General features: G+C 41.1%; 1 protein-coding gene across 1 annotated transcript in view; it reads left to right on the top strand.

The window, feature by feature from the left end:
• The window catches only part of fhit (fragile histidine triad diadenosine triphosphatase), a 279,982-nt gene that overhangs the window by 227,057 nt on the left and 35,299 nt on the right, over nucleotides 1-17,626 (top strand). Inside the window, exon 6 of the mRNA XM_061041526.1 lies at nucleotides 10,456-10,524. Within this exon, the coding sequence (XP_060897509.1) occupies nucleotides 10,456-10,524 (69 nt within the window). The remainder of the gene's footprint in view (nucleotides 1-10,455; nucleotides 10,525-17,626) is intronic.

Genomic DNA, 17,626 nt, shown 5'->3' with positions numbered 1-17,626 from the left:
GTCAGGAAGTCACAGCAGACTTTGTTTCTTTGCAGTTGTTTAAAGCTGCTCTCTGTTACAGTTCCTTCCCTCTGAGCACTGAATTAAATCAAGCTCCATTAGAACCTATTTAGGCGGACCGAAAGGGCACAGAGTGGTGGGAGTAGAAAGGTGGCTGGAGATGACGCAGTGGGAGTTTCCTGTGGGGAAAATAAGCCAATAGAAATGGACGATATTGTTCTGTTTACTGCAACGGCAACACATTTGGGACCGTTATGTCCACGCACAGAGGATCAGAGTGAGGTCGGTGGGTTCTGTTCACACGTCATCAGTTGCCTGAGCTGATCTAAAGATTCTGTTCTCTTAGTTCTGGTCTCCGAGTTAAACCAATAGCAACCGCCATGATGTCACTGTGTTTGTCGCCTGATCGTCTGCCCTGTGTAGATATCCTCTAGCTGTTTAATTTCCATGAACGTGAAAACATTTGTTCATGTTGTAGCCGACTGTCTATGTGAATGAAATGTTATCTCCGGCTTTGGTTGCAGAAAAGGTTCAAATGATGGTTTTTAGGAACCGTTTCTTATTTTTTACTGTAATTAAGGAGAACGTACTAACAAAACCCTCAAACAAAGACATTTAAAGAGGACATATTATCCCCCTTTTCCACCTTTTCAAACAGTCCCCCTGTGGTCTAAATGAAACATATGTGCTGTGCTTTGGTCAAAATATAACATGAATCCAGCACCAGAGGGGGTTTGTGACCCTGTATAAACCAGCTCTCTCAGAACGCTCCGTTTAGGTGTGTGTGTCTCTTTAAATCCAATGAGCCCCCCCCCCCCCCCCGGACTTGTCCCCGTAGACATCACTCCTCTGTAACAAGAATAAAAATGGCGGACCTGCGCAAAAGTTTTGCTCTAGGCTGGGGGTGGAGTCCATGTGTGGAGATACCAGGAGAGGGGAGGGGATTTTTTTTAACCAGAATCCCACTGTGACATCACAAGGAGAGTACATTTGAAACAAAGCATTTTTCTCTGTGTTGTTAGACTTATGCAGACCACAAACAAATGACTGGATGGGTTTATTTCACATTTTGTGGGTCAGTAGACTCTCAGGTTACCCAAATATATGTTCAAAAACTCTGTAGAAGTGGATTTTTCACAATATGTCCCCTTTAACTAAATGTGTGGACACGTACCAGCTGTCTTAATAATTGTTCCTTTGTTTCTTTTCTGTCTTCCGTTTATAGCTTTATTGTGATTATTTATTTATTCATTCAGAATTCGTTTTGTTTTTTTTAACCTAATTTCTAGAGATGTAAGATGTCATCTTAGCACACCGATGGTCCTTCAATATGAGAAGAGTTTAACAAACTTCAAACCACATCCACCTCCTCCTGTGCGTGTAGTCTCTACTGTAATATAAGTTTTCAAACTGGCCTGAAGTCATTCTAACTGGTTTTTGAGGGATGTGGGGGGGTAATTGGCACCTGTTTATTCTGATTCATTTCCCAACTGAATTGCAAAAGGGGAAATTACAGAGAAGATGAGAGAAACTGGAACCTGTCTTAACGAAATGGAGGGTTCTCGTGTGATTTGGAGAAAAAAAAAATCACTTTGGTTTCAGGTGATGTTGGCCTGAGAAAGCAGGGCATGGTGGGAAGAATCTCTCTCTCTCTCTCTCTCTAACTTGCTCTCTCTCTTTTACAGCTAATTAGGACTCTCTGATTTGATCCAGTCAACCTTCTTTTCCCAATTCCTAAAAAAGGGAGCACATCTGTTTATGACAAAAGACTTTCTGTTTGCCTGTCAGACATGATCCTACCCTCTCGCTTTAATTGATACGGTAGCCATTTTCATTAGTTGTTTATCTCGGATTAAAAGTCGTCCATCTGGCTTGATTACGAGGAGAAAAAAGCACCACAGCTTTGCCCAGGCTGTTGTGTGCAAACATTGTAAGCGAGTGCTTCCTGAGACACCGCCTCTATCTCTCAGTGCAGGTGATGCAAGGTGAACAAGCAGCTCTGCATGAAGGGCGTTCTGTTTGAGTGTGCATAAGCTCAAGCAGCGGTTGATTGACTAATTATCGACAGGACATACAGCCCGGGGAGGTTCTCACCCAGAGCCCGAGTGAAGGACGCAGGGAAAGGAACTAACAGTGGACCATGACCTCAACATCTGCAGCGTGTGTAATCAGGCAATGCCAATAAGAGACTATGTGACTCAATGTCAAGGACACAGAGAGTCTGAGGAAAGCTCAGAGTTACAAAAAAATAGATTTTTGTTCTTTAAAGTGGTACATTTAGTTCATCTTACTGAGGCACTGAAGACCCCTAGTGACAACACCTTTGGTCCTTGAAAGCTAATAGATATCAGGGAGATTTTCCCACACATTCATCATCAGACATAACAAAAGTCAGATTGGTGAGAACATTTCTCCGACCAATCACATGGCCCAGGGGATGAAACATGTTTGATTGTAATTGCCCTGAAGCCTTTTCTTACAAGTTTCTAACAAGTGTCAAATGGGTCGCTTGTTATTGCCTGTTCTCATGACACATAAGAGCATTTTCATGAGACCATGAGCTTTTTCTGATATGTGGACTTTTAAAAAAAAAAAAGGTATTCTCCTCCCCTTCAACCTGTCTTTTTTTCTGTGATACAAGACAGGTGTCAGATCTATCTGCTGTCATGGTATCTCTACTTGAAAACCTACTCAACTGTATCAATTTTCAATTTCAATAAATTTTTATTTGTATAGCGTCAACTCATAACAAGTGTTATCTCAAGACACATTACAAAAGAGCTTACTCATTGTTATGTTACAAAGAGCAGGTAAAAGACCTTACTTGTTGCTATATTACAAAGATCCGGCCTATCCATCATGAGCACTTTAGCAAAGCAGCAACACATTTAAAAAGAAAAAGAAAATGTAGTAAGCCGTTAACCTCTCAAGTAGAGTTAGAAGTTCAGAATCCAACATGAGGCTGACAAGGTTGGGTTTTAGTATTTTACTCTTCCATGTCGGCAATTCCTTTAGACTCTGTCCCCCCCAATTGCAAAGGTGGATGTTGTCGCCAATGCAGTATGAGATACGTTTTCTAAAATCTGTCTTCCACTTTCACAACAGGACGGACGTGTAAATGCATCGTTATTTGTCACCATGTTTGGGAGGTATCCTATTCTCACTTGTTTTGTCAGTTAAAGGCAGGGTTGGTAATTTTTGGAAAACTGGCATGATTTTGAAAGTAGCATTCCCTCAGTGCCCCGTCTGCACCAAGCCCCTCCCCTCTGTGCTCCCTCAAAAGCCACGCCCACTCACTTTCAAGCACGAGCGCCGTTGCTCCAGAAGCGGACCTCAGCTCATCGTTTCATTGTGTAGAAACTACGTCGTCTCATGTCTCATTCAGTGGTAAGTAAACAGTAAACTTTATCATAAAACGTGACTATTTTACTACTCACAACGGCCATCGACAAACTCACAGTATAAACTCCGTCATCTGTGACGCTCTTTTAGTGTGGGCTCGTGCACGCAAGAGTTAGAGAGCGAGCAGGGAGACGGGGAGGCGTCTGATTGGTTCATCAGATTGGTACCTCGTGGCAGACATTAGTCAAAGTTTTTACAGGCTTACAAACTGATACAGATTTTCTTTGTTCCTTTTTCAGAGCACATGAGTTATTAATGTCTGTCAGGACCTAAAGACAATTTCAACCAAAATCTGGATCTGGAGGAAATTACCAACCCTGCCTGGTCCCAGTAAACACTTACTAGTTAAGAAAAGTAAACAAAAGCAGTTTAAACATTCAAAGATTTGAGAACATTACCAGTACTTTTGAGTATCTTGTGGTGTTTTTGTGACGATAGTTAGATTATTTTAATATCAAGATTTATGTTTTCTACACTGGGCTGATAAATATTTGGTGCAACGATTGCTACAAAATGGATTCTGTAGCATTTGAAACCATTTCACTCTGGTGTAAAATCCTTCAAAATGAACATCGATTTATCTGGAAAAGAAGCCAAATGCTTGTTTTTATGAGTCGATAACATAATGTTATTTGCAGCAGCTGTTGTGTTGGAGCGAGCTGGCAGGGGGGAGGTAGAGCTCCGTCTCACCAGGTGTGCTTCACAGATATACAACACACACACACTCAGATCTGCTTGTGTCTTGGACAAACCCACCCAGGGTTTTCTGTGCTTTGCTTCAGGGTAACCCTTACAGTGAATGAAATACATGCGTCCTCTCCCTCCTACTGTTCTGAGGGTGGACAGGTGGATCTTTGTTTTATTCAAACTTTCAATTCTGCAAGCTGTCACAGAATCCTGATCCAAACTGTAGTTTGGTTAGTTGGTTAGAACTGAGGCCATAAATCATTAACAAAAATCTAAAGAGCCTTTAGATGAGATCATTTATGAAGATGTATGGAATATAATGAGCCTTGCATGAATCTTGTTTTTGCCTTTGTGTTTGAAATAATCCGTACAAATAATGTGTCCTTCTCCTTCCATATCCGTCATATTCAAATGCATGCAGCTCTTCCAGGCACACAGGTTGTAGTAAAGCACTAAACTAATTCATAGTAATCTCCAATATCAATTGTCATACCGGATTGTCAATTGCAGCGCGGGAGGGGAGCATTTAATTAGACGTTTTTGACTCACAGGTTTCAGAGGTTGCAAAAGCAGCACAGTCACTTAGTGAATTTGCCCAATGTGATGACATAAAAGAGTGAAGTCTGGATTTCCTCAAAATAATGAGGTCTCAAGCCAAACTGTATCACTGACATCAACTGTGACAGTCTTAGTCACGGCTACACCCACAATGTGAAATAATTTTCAAGCGGCATTTGTGGCATTTTTCAAAGAGCTATAATCTGAACTTCTAAAAAATAGTGTTTGCAATTATTTTTTTGTGTGTGAATATATTAGAAGCAGCAGGTACACTTGCATTAAAATTAATTGTTTGTGTTTTTATCTTTCACTTATAGGTGAACATTTTGGTGTGTTTTTACTTGTAGTGCTGCAAGGTACCTCTTGAAGAGAAACCTCTGTGTCAGTGTGGCCTTCCTGCTAGAGTAAAAAAAAAAATAATAATGAAGAAAATTTTCATTTTGATCAATTTTAAACAGGGATGCAAAAAAAAAAAACCCTCTCTGTGGCCGCCTGTGGGAGGTCCATTTTCACAGAGTTAAAGAGACACATGAGATCTCATGCAATGAGCCCCTTGCTGTGTATGTGGGCATTTAACTCTCTGGAACCTCCCACAAACAAACACACACACTGCTGTGTCAGGCCACTCTAATTTCCCTTAACAGCCATACCACCATCCCAGTTCCTGATATATTCACGCGCGCACACACACACACACACGGTGTCCAGTGGCCACCGCCTCATTCACTTAGCACTCATTTAAAAAACCTGTGTGATAAATAGGTCCCCCGCCATGATGTGTTATTTTTTTCTGCTTCAGAAGTTTTCCTCAAGGTAGGCAAATTTAATAATGCAGACATTATGTAAATGACCTAATTTAAACAGAAAATGCATTGTGGGGAAGCAGACGCCTCCACGCATGCTATCTTGTTTGTAGCATTTATAAACATTCATTCAGCCTGCCTCCACAGTTTATCACTGCGTAGAGAAAAAAAAAGAAGAATAAAAGCCCCACAATTACGTAGGTTATTATGCCCTTTATGATGCGTATACACAAACAGACACGCACCTGATGTCAAGGCAACGGATTACATAGGGGATTTATAGCACAGTACTCAGCGCTGAACCAACCGTAGCTAAGGGACAATATGCAAATAAAGCAGATCAAAGCACAAAGTATAGGACTAACATTATTGTTAGTCTAAACATCACAATGTTCCTCTTGAAGGTTAGATAAACCACACCATTCCCTGAAAAACAGGAAAATAACGCCTTAAAAGTATCAGCATAAAAGAACAACACCACCAGCGGGTGGTCTCCTTGGATTGGTAAACAATGGAGCAGAGATCTACTGTGAATAAACTGGGGTTTTTTTTTTCGATTAATGGGTGGGGGAGGAGAAAAATACCAGGTTTTGATTGTAGTCTAAGGAATCTGAAAAAAAATTGGAAGATTTCCTGATTGATTTCCTCATAAAAACTTCTCATGACTTAAATCCAAGCGGCAACCTCCGGTGGTGAAAACCGAAAAAGAAGTGCAAAAAACTGCAGTTCCTCTAGTGTCCACTTGAGGCTGGCTGCAAAAATAAAAACAAAGTCTCATTTACACCCTTGTTAATATGCACATTAAGACAGCAGAAATAAACATGTTTACAGCCTGGAATAGCATGGTTTTGGTCTGAGTAGCTCATGACTTTGTTTTAACCCATCTCTTTTTACAGTTTGAAGGTTATGGGTTATGCCTAATTTGTAGGGTGCGTGGCTGATCTGACTGACAGGTGGGTGCTTTTTAGATGTTTAGTAGGTTGCTAAAGGGCCATCTCAGCTCCATTTCTTTGCCTTTTGTTAGGCTAATCGAAAGCTAGTTTGGGACAGCATTTCCAATATGGCGGCCACCATCGTTGGACTTCAAAACTACGCTCTGGAAACCAATGGTTGATGTCACTGAGACGCCATGTTTTATAGAGTCTATGCTAAGATTATTTATTTATTAAGTATTTGTCTATTTGACATGGATGTACAGCAACATTACAGCTGTAACCTTTAACCATGGAAGTCCCAGAGGCACTGCTCTTAGTGTTTATAGCAAAATGCTAATTTGTTGCAAATACAACACCTGTCCATGGGTTCCTAAGATCGAGGAAGCAACCCAAGGAAGAGAGGTTGTCGCACCAGGCTCATCATTTACATTCTCCAAAATCTTGGTAGCAGGACTTGTAGTCAATTGTCTTAGAATCTAAGAAGATTTAACCCAAACTCTTACCCAATATTAATCATCCCAACCTGTGTGTAAAGATTAAACCCAGGTTATCCAGAAGGATAAGGTGAAGTTGTAAGCCTATACCCTACAGGTCTCACTGAGGCTCATAGCCCAGGTCTAAATGGTCCAGGTCTAAATGGTTCAGGTCTAAATGGTGCCATTTGGCATCAAACTGGTCCTTAACTCAATAATCTTAGTCTGGATCCAACTGGTTCCGTACTCTGATGGGAGGATATTAATTGAGGTTGACCTGCATGTATTCTAAGCACGGCTCTTGGCTTGTGTTAATCATCTCAAACTGTCAAGGCTCTTCAATAAATGAGATTTGAAGTACAACACAATTATCGTCTCTTCATTCACTTTTTTTTGTACTTTGAAAAACAAGTCCTTCAAACTACACTTTTTGTTTCGTTTCATAGACTGACACAGACAGTAGAAGCATTTTCAGGTTTGGTCTCATAATCTGTCAGTGTGTTCTAAAACCTTTACCAACCATCTGTTGAATACATCTGATGAACAGAGTGACAGAGCCGTGGCTGAGGTTGGCTGAGTTTTGGAGACAATAATACAGGTTTGGATTTGTAGAAGAATTGTGGTTTTGTTACGGTATCGGGACCTCTATTTTCATGTCTACAACAAAATATGTCTTTGAAGAATAGACTGTATAGAACATGGACGTAGTCTCAACGACGTTTCTGAAGCGGTGTCATAAAACCCAACAACCCGTGGTCGCCATATTGGAAATGCCAACTCGAACTAACCTGCGATCAATCTAGTAACAAGCAAAGTGGTGGAGATGAGGTAGGCCTTAAGCCTCCTGGCAAACAGATACAACTTGTCTACTTGTCAATCAACTCAGCCACGCCCCACTTTTTATACAAATTCATGATAACTCTAAGTCTGAATCAATCAGAACAGATGACTACCTTATAATTCCGAATTCAATTTATTGACCAGGCTGAACTCATGTTTATTCCTGCTGTCAAAATAGGCAGACCTAATGGGAATTCATTTGCTTTTGGAGCCAGCCTCAAGTGGACACTTAAGGAACTGCAAGTTTCCACACTTCAACATTGGCTTCATTTTTCAGCATTTCAGCGTTGTTTAATGTGAGGGAATGCTTAAAAAGAATCATAGACTGTCAGAAGGAAACGACAAACAGGAGTCTCCTGACGCTTTGTTGACCCATTTCTCCACCCTGACCTCCTTCCTGCACATACTCTGCTATTGTATGATAATGTAACCTGACTTCCTTCTTGGTCTCTGTCATAATAATAAATGCTTGTGGTAGCTTTTGGACACTTGAACGTGTTGTTGAGGTTGTTACATAGGATAAAATGAGAGGACAATCTCATCTTTGATCACAAGGTTTATCTCTGCTCAGACTAGTTCAGACCAGAAGGCCATTCAATATTTTAACAACATAATTACACAGATTTTTAAAAAGTCTAAATCCAGGTTTTTCTAGGACTGTATGCAAGATAAATCAGACATGCAACTTTTCAAATTCTTATTGAAATGGCACCTGGATTGACCATTTCTGATTCAATCTAATCGTTAACAGGCCTCTTCAGCTGTGTCATGCATCTTACTTACACACGTTGATCAATTTCAACTGCCACAAAGTTGTGTTTTATGAAGTGTGGTCACATAGTTGTTGGTGATCAGCGGGTGCGGCGGTTATTTGTGCTCAATCACTGCTTGTGTACACCACCGTGTATGACTGCTTGGCTTCTGTGCACATGGGATGGGACACTGTAATGAGGCTTAGTGCACACTTGGGGGCCATGGCCTTAAAAAGGTATTTACTTCAGTAATGTCTTCAACTCTCTCATCTTTCACGTCCAGAGGCTTTTTTTTTAAAAAACAGTGTGGATAAGATGTTGGACTACTGTTCTCTTCTCTGTAGCTCCAGTGATTGATGTGTCTGCTTCTTCTTCTGCCTCTGTTGTTAAATAGCCGTTAGCATTACCGCCACCTGGGGTTTGAATACAAGTGTTGTAACAGTAACCGAGACCAAGACATACCCGATACCAGAGTGCTAAGAGACCGAGACATTTAGGGATCGAGACCGAGACAAGACCAAGACCTTAAAGGCTTTATATGTGATTTTTTGATCCAGCAGATGTCGCCCTTGAGCACCAGCATGAAACCAAAACAACTCGCGCTGCATTGTTGTGTTAGCATGCTAATGCTAGCGATCTTTATTACGCTAGAGATGCTAGAAACGCTTACGTGACATTCAATTAAGCAGCGAGTACAGTATGTTATTCTTCTTTTCTCTAGTCCCTCAATTAAACAACTTTTATACACGAGGGGAGGAGCCAACCGGCCATCCAGGCGATGTAAACAAAGTGAAGATAGGACTCTGAAAACTCAGAGAGCATCACAGACAGTGGGACTTGGGTGTTACACCCATTGTAGACAGTCATGACTCACAGAGTTATTTTCAGAGGATATACTTGATTTATATTACATTAAAATGTGAAAAATCGCATATTAAGCCTTTAAATTTCAATGACAAATCATCATCTTGTGTACTGAGGGAGTGTCTCTAACATAGGCCCGTAACACCAGGAAGGGTTGCGGCCATAACCAGGGGGATAAATATCAAGTTATGAATTAATTTAAGTTATTCGTTCTCTTAGAAAGAGTCGTTTTCCCTTCTAATCACAGTAATGGCGTGGAAAAATAGCCTGTCAGTGGTGGTCTAGATTTTAAAATACTGAGTCCTCACACTCTGAGGCCGAGACTGAGACATTCTCAAGAGTGGTCTTGACACAAAGGCCGATTTCAAGTATCCACCACTAGTGAATACTGCCATGTATGATTTGTCTTCTTTCACCACTCAGACGTATTCATCATATGACTGCAATGCACTGAACCATGACTGATCGGGACAAACACAGATACTGTTACCAGCTTAATGTTTGTTCATTTCCAAAAAATAATGAATTTACACTTGATGTATTTTGTTGTAAATTTTATCATCATTTCTTGTCTTTCTTTCTTTTTCACCTCACTGATATTGAGACATCGATGCTTTATTGTGTGCACTGATATGTATTGAAAGAATGTATAGATGTGTAACTGGAGAAACAGTTTGTTGTTTCTGCATAAGTGAGCTTTTCTTGTTTGCTTTTTTTTCCTCGCGTGTGTGTGTTTTGCCAAGTAAAGCAGGTTCTTTGGGACATTAAGCATTATCATCCATGCAGAGAAGGAAATCAAGTTAAGCATACACACGGCCATGTTTGTGACAGCGGGGGAGCTGACACCGGGAAGGGGGCCGAAAAAATTATTAAATCCTTGAAAGCATAAAAATAAGGAGTCTCTGCGGCGTGCAGGTAGCACGCTCGTTGTAATGCACGGTCACCCTCCTGTGATTTGTGGCACAGCGGTAACACTCGGCTCCAGCTTCTCCAATGTACTGTGAAGTAATGAAGACTCTCTATGGAAAGCGTCTCTGTCACGTCAGCCTGTCAGACAGCTCCCAGGTGAAAAAAGTACCCGTTTCTCTAGACAGACCACCACATCTAAACTTTCCCTGTCTGTTGTTTTGTGTGCTTACAGCATGTCCACGTCCACGTGCTGCCCAGGAAGGCCGGGGACTTTGAGAGGAATGACAGCGTCTATGATGAGGTAAGGATGGCTGACTGATCTGCCTTTGTCGTGCAATGTGAAGCTAAGGCTAGAAACCTGCAAAACTCTCATTGTTCACAACAGATTTCTACACAACATGAGGATGCATCGTGGTCGGTTATCGTCTCATGCTTAGCAGCTTCACCAGCTGCACAAAGGCATCTCAATGACTTCATCATGAATGTATTAAATAGACTGGCCCAAACAGGTATAATAAATTACTTTCAATCCAAAAAATGTTGCACTTAAGCACCATTCTCTCAGACGAAAAAAAACTCCCTTCAGTGAACCCCCCCCCCCTTAGTGTTCCAACTGAGAGCAGCCATTTGTTGGACTGATCTCCACTCTGCTGTGCAGCTCAAAGTTGATTCAGTTCTTATTTTCTTATAAGGATTTTTATACCAAACAAAGTATTTTCTCCCCAATTCCCAGAAGTCTCTTGCAATCGCACTCGGCCATTAAGACTGAACAGACCGCGTCCCCGAGAGAGCGGGGGCCGGATTTGCAAAATTGTGCTGTGGCTTTTTTGCATCGGTTGTGGTTCCTTGCAATGGTGTTGTGGCTTTTTGCATTCTTGTTGTGACTTTTTTTTGGCTACCATTCATCTTTAACCTCGCAGCCACCTAAGAGAGGGAGGGGAAAAACGTAAAAAGTATAAAACATGTTTGAGCCTCTGAGAGACATAGAGCTGAGGGAGTGTGAACACAGAGCTGAGAACAGCAAACCCCAGAGGAGTTTGAATTCAAAAGTCATCACTCAACACAATATTTAGTTAGGACATATATGTCATATCTTCTGTATTAAAGGCTTAATATGCAATTTTTCACACTTAAATATAATATAAATCAAGTATATCCTCTGAAAATAACTCTGTGAGTCATGACTGTCTACAATGGGTGTAACACCCGAGTCTCACTGTCTGTGATGTTTTCAGAGTTTTCAGAGTCCTATCTTCACTTTGTTTACATCGTTGGGACGGCTGGCTGACTCCTCCCCTCACGTATAAAAGTTGTTTAATTGAGGGACTAGAGAAAAGAAGAATAACATACTGTACTCACTGCTTAACTGTGTTTCTAGATCACGCTCATTTCAGGTAAATTTACATGCAGTGTGAAGATACGAGCATAATAAAGATCGCTAGCATTAGCATGCTAACACAACAATGCACCGCAAGTTGTTTTGGTTTCATGCTGGTGCTCAAGGGCGACATCTGCTGGATCAAAAAATCACATATAAAGCCTTTAATGTTTTAAATGTTGTTGCCTTTGGAGGATGATCTGTTTATATGCTTTTGGTCACATAACAGCTCAGTTGAGGTCGAAGCTTTTTATCAAAGAGCAGCGATTATTAGCGTAAAACGATCAGAAGTTAAATATATGTTGAACTGAGCATGAGCCGCTTGAACATAAACCCTCATGCTTGTTTATTTCGAAGGTAATGGGGGATCTTTGCTCTCTTCCCTGGCTGATGACACTCTTTGCAGTTGCCTAGTTTATAACAGCCCCCTCCCCCCCTCCAGGCATTGATAGATTTAAAAAAATTAGCAGTGGAAGAGCGGATTCTTGTTCTGCATAACTGGCATTGTTCTTAGAGAGGCAGACTTCTGTGTGTGTGTGTGTGTGTGAAAGAGTGTGTTATTGCAGGAATTTGAAAACACAATTCAGTGCTAATGAACTGATTCACCTGTGGCTCCTAATAACTTTAATTAAACATCTGAGAGATGAGTTGGAACAAATATCAGAGGGCTCTACGGCCCCCAGGAGACAGAATCTCCAAACCAATGAACCACAACACTTCAATAAGAAAATAATGAACATGCCTTTCAGGCTGTTTTAAATTTCACTGTGACATTTTGAATTTGTAACAAGAGAGTCTGTAGCAAATGAATATCAATAACTGGTGAGTGTTTGATATGAATATTCTAATAACCCACGTCTAATAAAAAGAACTCCAGTACACTTCCTCATCGTGCCCGAGGGGAGAAGTGAAACGTGCGGCTCCACCGCGGAGTCCCAGAAGCGAAAATATAAATAGGTTTGTTTTTAATTTGCATGCGATCATAAGGGTTATTGTGAGAGCAGTGGCACCCACCGCCATTTATATTTTCCATGTCACACCCGGAAAATGAGAGCATTTTTCTCGGAGGTGTTTTTCTTGGCGCTGAATAATCACCCAGTGTTTGCTCCCCTCATACCTTACCTCTGTTGAGTGTTTTATGAAGCAGAGTTAACACATTTATTCCTTCATAACGACGGTTTAAGAGGCAATAGAAACAGGTGGAGACCTTTTCTCTCAACATTGTAAAAAGAAAGGGAGGAAACACGGACAGCTGCTAAGAGTCTCTTTTAAAACGCCTCAGTGTTTAGGCTGCGCTAATGGATATAATTACAGGATGATGATGATGATGATGATGATGATGGTGGTGGTGGTGCAAAGGGCAGCACAGTGTCCCGACTAATCTTTAAGAGGACTCTTAATATCATATCCTCTTAATATAAAATGAGTAAATAAATGAATGGAAAAACCTTTTGAATGCAGATGCAGTAAAGAAGGAAGTATTCATGTTTTGTTCATATGTACAGTAAATGATTTTAACAACACATTCCTGTCTTGGTGTGACATCGTTGTTGTTCTGCAAGTTGTAAAACAAAGTCAACTTCCACGTCAAGAGAGGTATTTTCCAAATCAGTTAAGGCCCCGTGTCCACCTAGCGGTTTTTTCCCAGGCAGAAAAGCGCTGGCTGTGCGCTCTGGGGGGGTTGCATGAAGCGTTTGTGAAGAAGAAAAGCGCTGCATGTCCGTCTTCATGGGCGGTTCTAGGCAGGGGCCAACAGGGACCAGTGCCCCTGTAACTCTGAGCTTGGTCCCCCCTGTGGCCCCCCCTCCAAAAGGAAGAGCCCCCCTCATAACACATGCACAGTATTTGACTCGACAACCGGACTCACAATCTAGTATTAAATACTGTTACTGAAACAAATATAAATCATGGTATTTTATGTTGAGGTATTTAATGATGTGTGCTATTATTTGGCATAATATATATATATATATTTTAAAGCGATCATCTTTGTCTATTTTTCACCTGGGTTTAATGTTCCCCTCTGACAAAACAACTGGCCCTGTAAATTATACCTCAAATGGTTCTAATGGAGTTTGTTATTTATTGACTTGTTGTGTTTTGTGACTGTATTGTCTTTATTGTGTAGGGTAAGGGTTAGTCACTCGGTCACTCGGTTACCGACTAGTTAGTAGGGTTAGTGGGTTAGGGTGACCGAGTGACACGAGTAACACACCGCGTTAGTCACTCGGTCAACATCATTGACCGAGTGGCTAACGAGTTTCCCCGCTGAGGATGAATTGCAGTTTTCTAATCTAATCTAAAAATTCAAACTGGTTCCGTTGAGTCTTTTTATGCTAATTTTCAGAGGGTCACTTATGATAAGCGGACATCACCACAGTGAATATAAATCACAGCTCCCTGAATTCAAATCCACTTGTTCCAACACCACTCGAATAAAAGTCAATAACAAAGTGAGCTTCAGAAATGAGCTCCTTGCAGTATGACTGGTAAAAAAAGCTATTTATTACTTCCGCCCCCCTCTGCCAGGCGAGGAAGTCCACCGCTTTATCAGATGCAGATAGTGCATGACAGTGAAGCCACAGTGAGCGGGCTGTTTATCGCCGTAAAGAGAAGGGATAGGACTCGGGAGTGCAGTTCTATTGTCATTTTATTTAGATGAAGTGAAGCGCGGGAGGCCTCGGCTGCTCGCTGGATCTCGTGGGCTGACAGCAGCTCTGTGATAGAGAGTGGAGTCAGCAGCAGCTAAACACTGTTGAAGCTATCTTTTTCGGTGTTTTCGCTGCGTCTCCCCGTCTCTTCCTCTGTCTCCCTCTGTCTCTCTGTTGGTATCTCATATCTCTCTCTGATATACCACATGACACATTCCATTTTCTTTTACAGTGTCACCTTGCCCAAAAAGAGCTGTCACAGTGCATCATACTCACTTTGAAAGCCTTATTTGTGTCTTTCTTTTGTTCCCAGGATGTCTCACTCTTCCCCCTATGCTTTATTAATTTGGGTCCTTTGAAACCGAAGAAAAAGAGGAGATGTTAGGTGACCTATTTCAGTCTGTCTGTGTTCTGATTATACTTCACTTTACATTTTTCAGAGGAAACATGAGCCTTTTTAAAATCCATTAATCTGACGTTCATGGCTGCAGAGGTTCACTCTCTAGTGTGCAGCATGCAGTGTAGACTAATTACAAAAAAGTATGTACAAATAAATACAAGTTTAGACTGAAAGTAATGCCAGACACAGCAACATGCTGCACTGCAGTAGAACGTTTGTAGTAATGATTTTTGCTTTCCATTGCGTGCAGTTTTTTCTCCAGTAGGTGGCACTAGAGGAAAGGTCATGGGGTCACTATAGTGAAGAAATAAATGGTTAATGTTTTCATTTATATGAAATTATCCAAAATGCATTGCAAGATGTTTTGCTGCTAATACACCCCTTTGGAAACATTTGGACAGGTTGAGGTTGGGATCTTACCCGGCATGTGATGATGGTGCAAAGTGCAGGATTGTGTAGCTGCTAAGTTTTGATGGATTCTTAATACCACATCATCTTACTTTAAAGATTGGTGACGAATTCAAGTGAAACGCTTCACGAAAAATGAAGTAAACATATGCATGCAGATATTTCCATTTAGTGAAGGAGCATAACTGATCGATATAATCAGTATTAATAAGCGGTATGAACCATACATTGTGGCCTTGGGACAAAACCATTGTTTTGTTATTTGTATGACTTATAAACGTATGTTAAGTCCTGTTTAAATCTGTAATGCATCTCCCTCTATCCCAGTTTCCAAGCCCAACACAGTCTTCAATATGAGTCTGGTTCTTCTCCGGGTTTCTCCCCGTTAAAAGGAAGTGATTCCTTGCTAAGTACTGCTGGAATAGCTTAAATCGTATCTAATACGACACTACATTGTTAGTATGTAGCAGTTGTTTTTAAGGGCATGTTGTCAGGCTACTTTGTGGTCAATCCAAGTTTTGGTGTGGTAGTGTTAGTCCACTGGCTTCCTCTCTCTCTCTCTCTCTCTCTCTCTCTCTCTCTCTCTCTCTCTCTCTCTCTCTCTCTCTCTCTCATGCAGTCGCTGTGATCGTGTATGTTCATTTTAAATTTAAAACGCTGTGTGCTCCGGTGAAATGACTCATCTCAAACATACATAATTAGAAAGGTGAACATCAAAATTAATTAATTGTGCCAACAGACGTGGTGTTCAAAGGACAAAAAAAAGTGACGAGTACAGTTCACTCTTAAAAGGGAATTTTTTATTTATTCAAAGATTTATGTTCGGTCATTTATGCCTTTATTTCATTGGACAGTGGATATAGTTGGAAATCTGGGAGAGAGATAGAGAGAGTGGGAAATGAGCCACAAGTCAGACTCGGACCTGGGTCGCTTGCTCAGATGACTGAAGCCTTTGCAGATTGGGCACAACCTAACCGCTAGGCCACCAGCGTCCTGAGTTTTTAAAATCTTAAATAAACACAAAGGACAAGTGCTCAGTGAAGAATCCCCCCACCCCATCCCACCCACACACACATCCACTAGCTTTGCCCTGTTGATGAGTAACATGCCTCACCACTTGGCCCTTAGTGACCACCAAACCCAATCAGCTAGTGACACCGCTGATACTCTCTACCAAACCACATGGCCTCTAATGACTCCACAACCTAACCATAAGACTAGATGGATGGCAAGAGCCCACACATCAGCAGGGTTATCAAGTGGGCACTTCCCTGCGCCGGTGTTTAGTCAGATTAGGCTCCGGACACCTCGGGAAGGCTCGGCAGTTAGCTCCGGCTTCCCAGAGCCACCCCCCTCCATGCTCGCTCTCACTGCCATTAACACCCAAATGCTAACAAAGTTATTGTGCTGTAGCATTCTTATGTACGAAGTCCAAACAAACTAACAACACACAACTATTCCTGGTGCCTAAATTAGAGAAGAGAAAAGACAGAAACAGGGAGTGAGAAGAAGAACAGGGAAGGCTAAATCAGGGCGAGAGGTAAAGCCCTTCATCGCCGTGTTTGGGTGTACGCCCCACCACCCGTTTGTACCCCATTTTCATGAGGAAAGACATACTCTTCACATATCGATAAATGATTGCTTGCACAGAAAATTCAAATGAAATAAAATGAAGATGTTCAATGTCTTCCAAAGTTTAGAACAAGTAAAAGTAAAGTCATTTTCTGAAAACCCCATTGTCCTTTGTAAAATCTGAATCAAAGAAAGAAACTTTTTTTATTAAGTCATCACCATTGTTCACAAAAGAAAAAGATATAAGGCTTAAAGCTATTGTGTGCTGCAAACAAAGGAAAATATTTTTTTTTTTTATGCAAAGGCCAAATTCAGGTCTGAGTCAAAGGAAAAATACGACCTTGCACATGATTTTATCAAAAGCAAAGAAGTTAATCAAAACTGTCAGGAATTGTTTCCCTGCGACAGTATTCACAGAACACACAATATGCCTGTGACAGCACTGCTGCGTGTGCTGAGGTGATGTTAGAACCACGGTGGCCTTCACGAGTTGAGTCAATGTTGTGTAAGTCAGGTCTGTAGGACATATTTACCAGAGTAACTTTTTTTTTCTTTTTTCCTTACACCATTCTGAAGTACCTCCTGTGCTGAAAGCAGCACACCTCAGAAAGGTCAATGGATTTTCGCCACACTAAGTGTTTTGACCTTTTGATCAGCTGCATAAAGAAAGAAACAAGAAGCCGCTGGTCAAAGAACTTTGATTCTTTCCGATGTTGAACTGTGTGTGCAAAGAGCTCGAGTTCTTTCACATCGGGCTCTTTTGCTTTTTTATAGAAATAATACTTTGAGTCACAAAAAGGTCCAAAAAGGCCAAATGGTCAGCGGGATAGACTGTGAATACAACTTAGGATATGATGGAAAATGCTGCTTTCGTAACCATCAAGACTAAGCATTAAATTATTGCATATAGTCAGAGGTGGGCACAGTTAATCAAAAAATGTTACTCCATCAACCGTTAATCCATTAAAAAAGACTTTAACTTAGATATCAGTCC

This window comes from Labrus mixtus, chromosome 7 (genome assembly GCF_963584025.1).
Source record: "Labrus mixtus chromosome 7, fLabMix1.1, whole genome shotgun sequence".
In the NCBI taxonomy this organism is placed as follows: Eukaryota; Metazoa; Chordata; class Actinopteri; order Labriformes; family Labridae; genus Labrus; species Labrus mixtus.
Note: the sequence above shows the minus strand (reverse complement) of the source record. Positions and strands in the feature narration are given on the sequence as shown.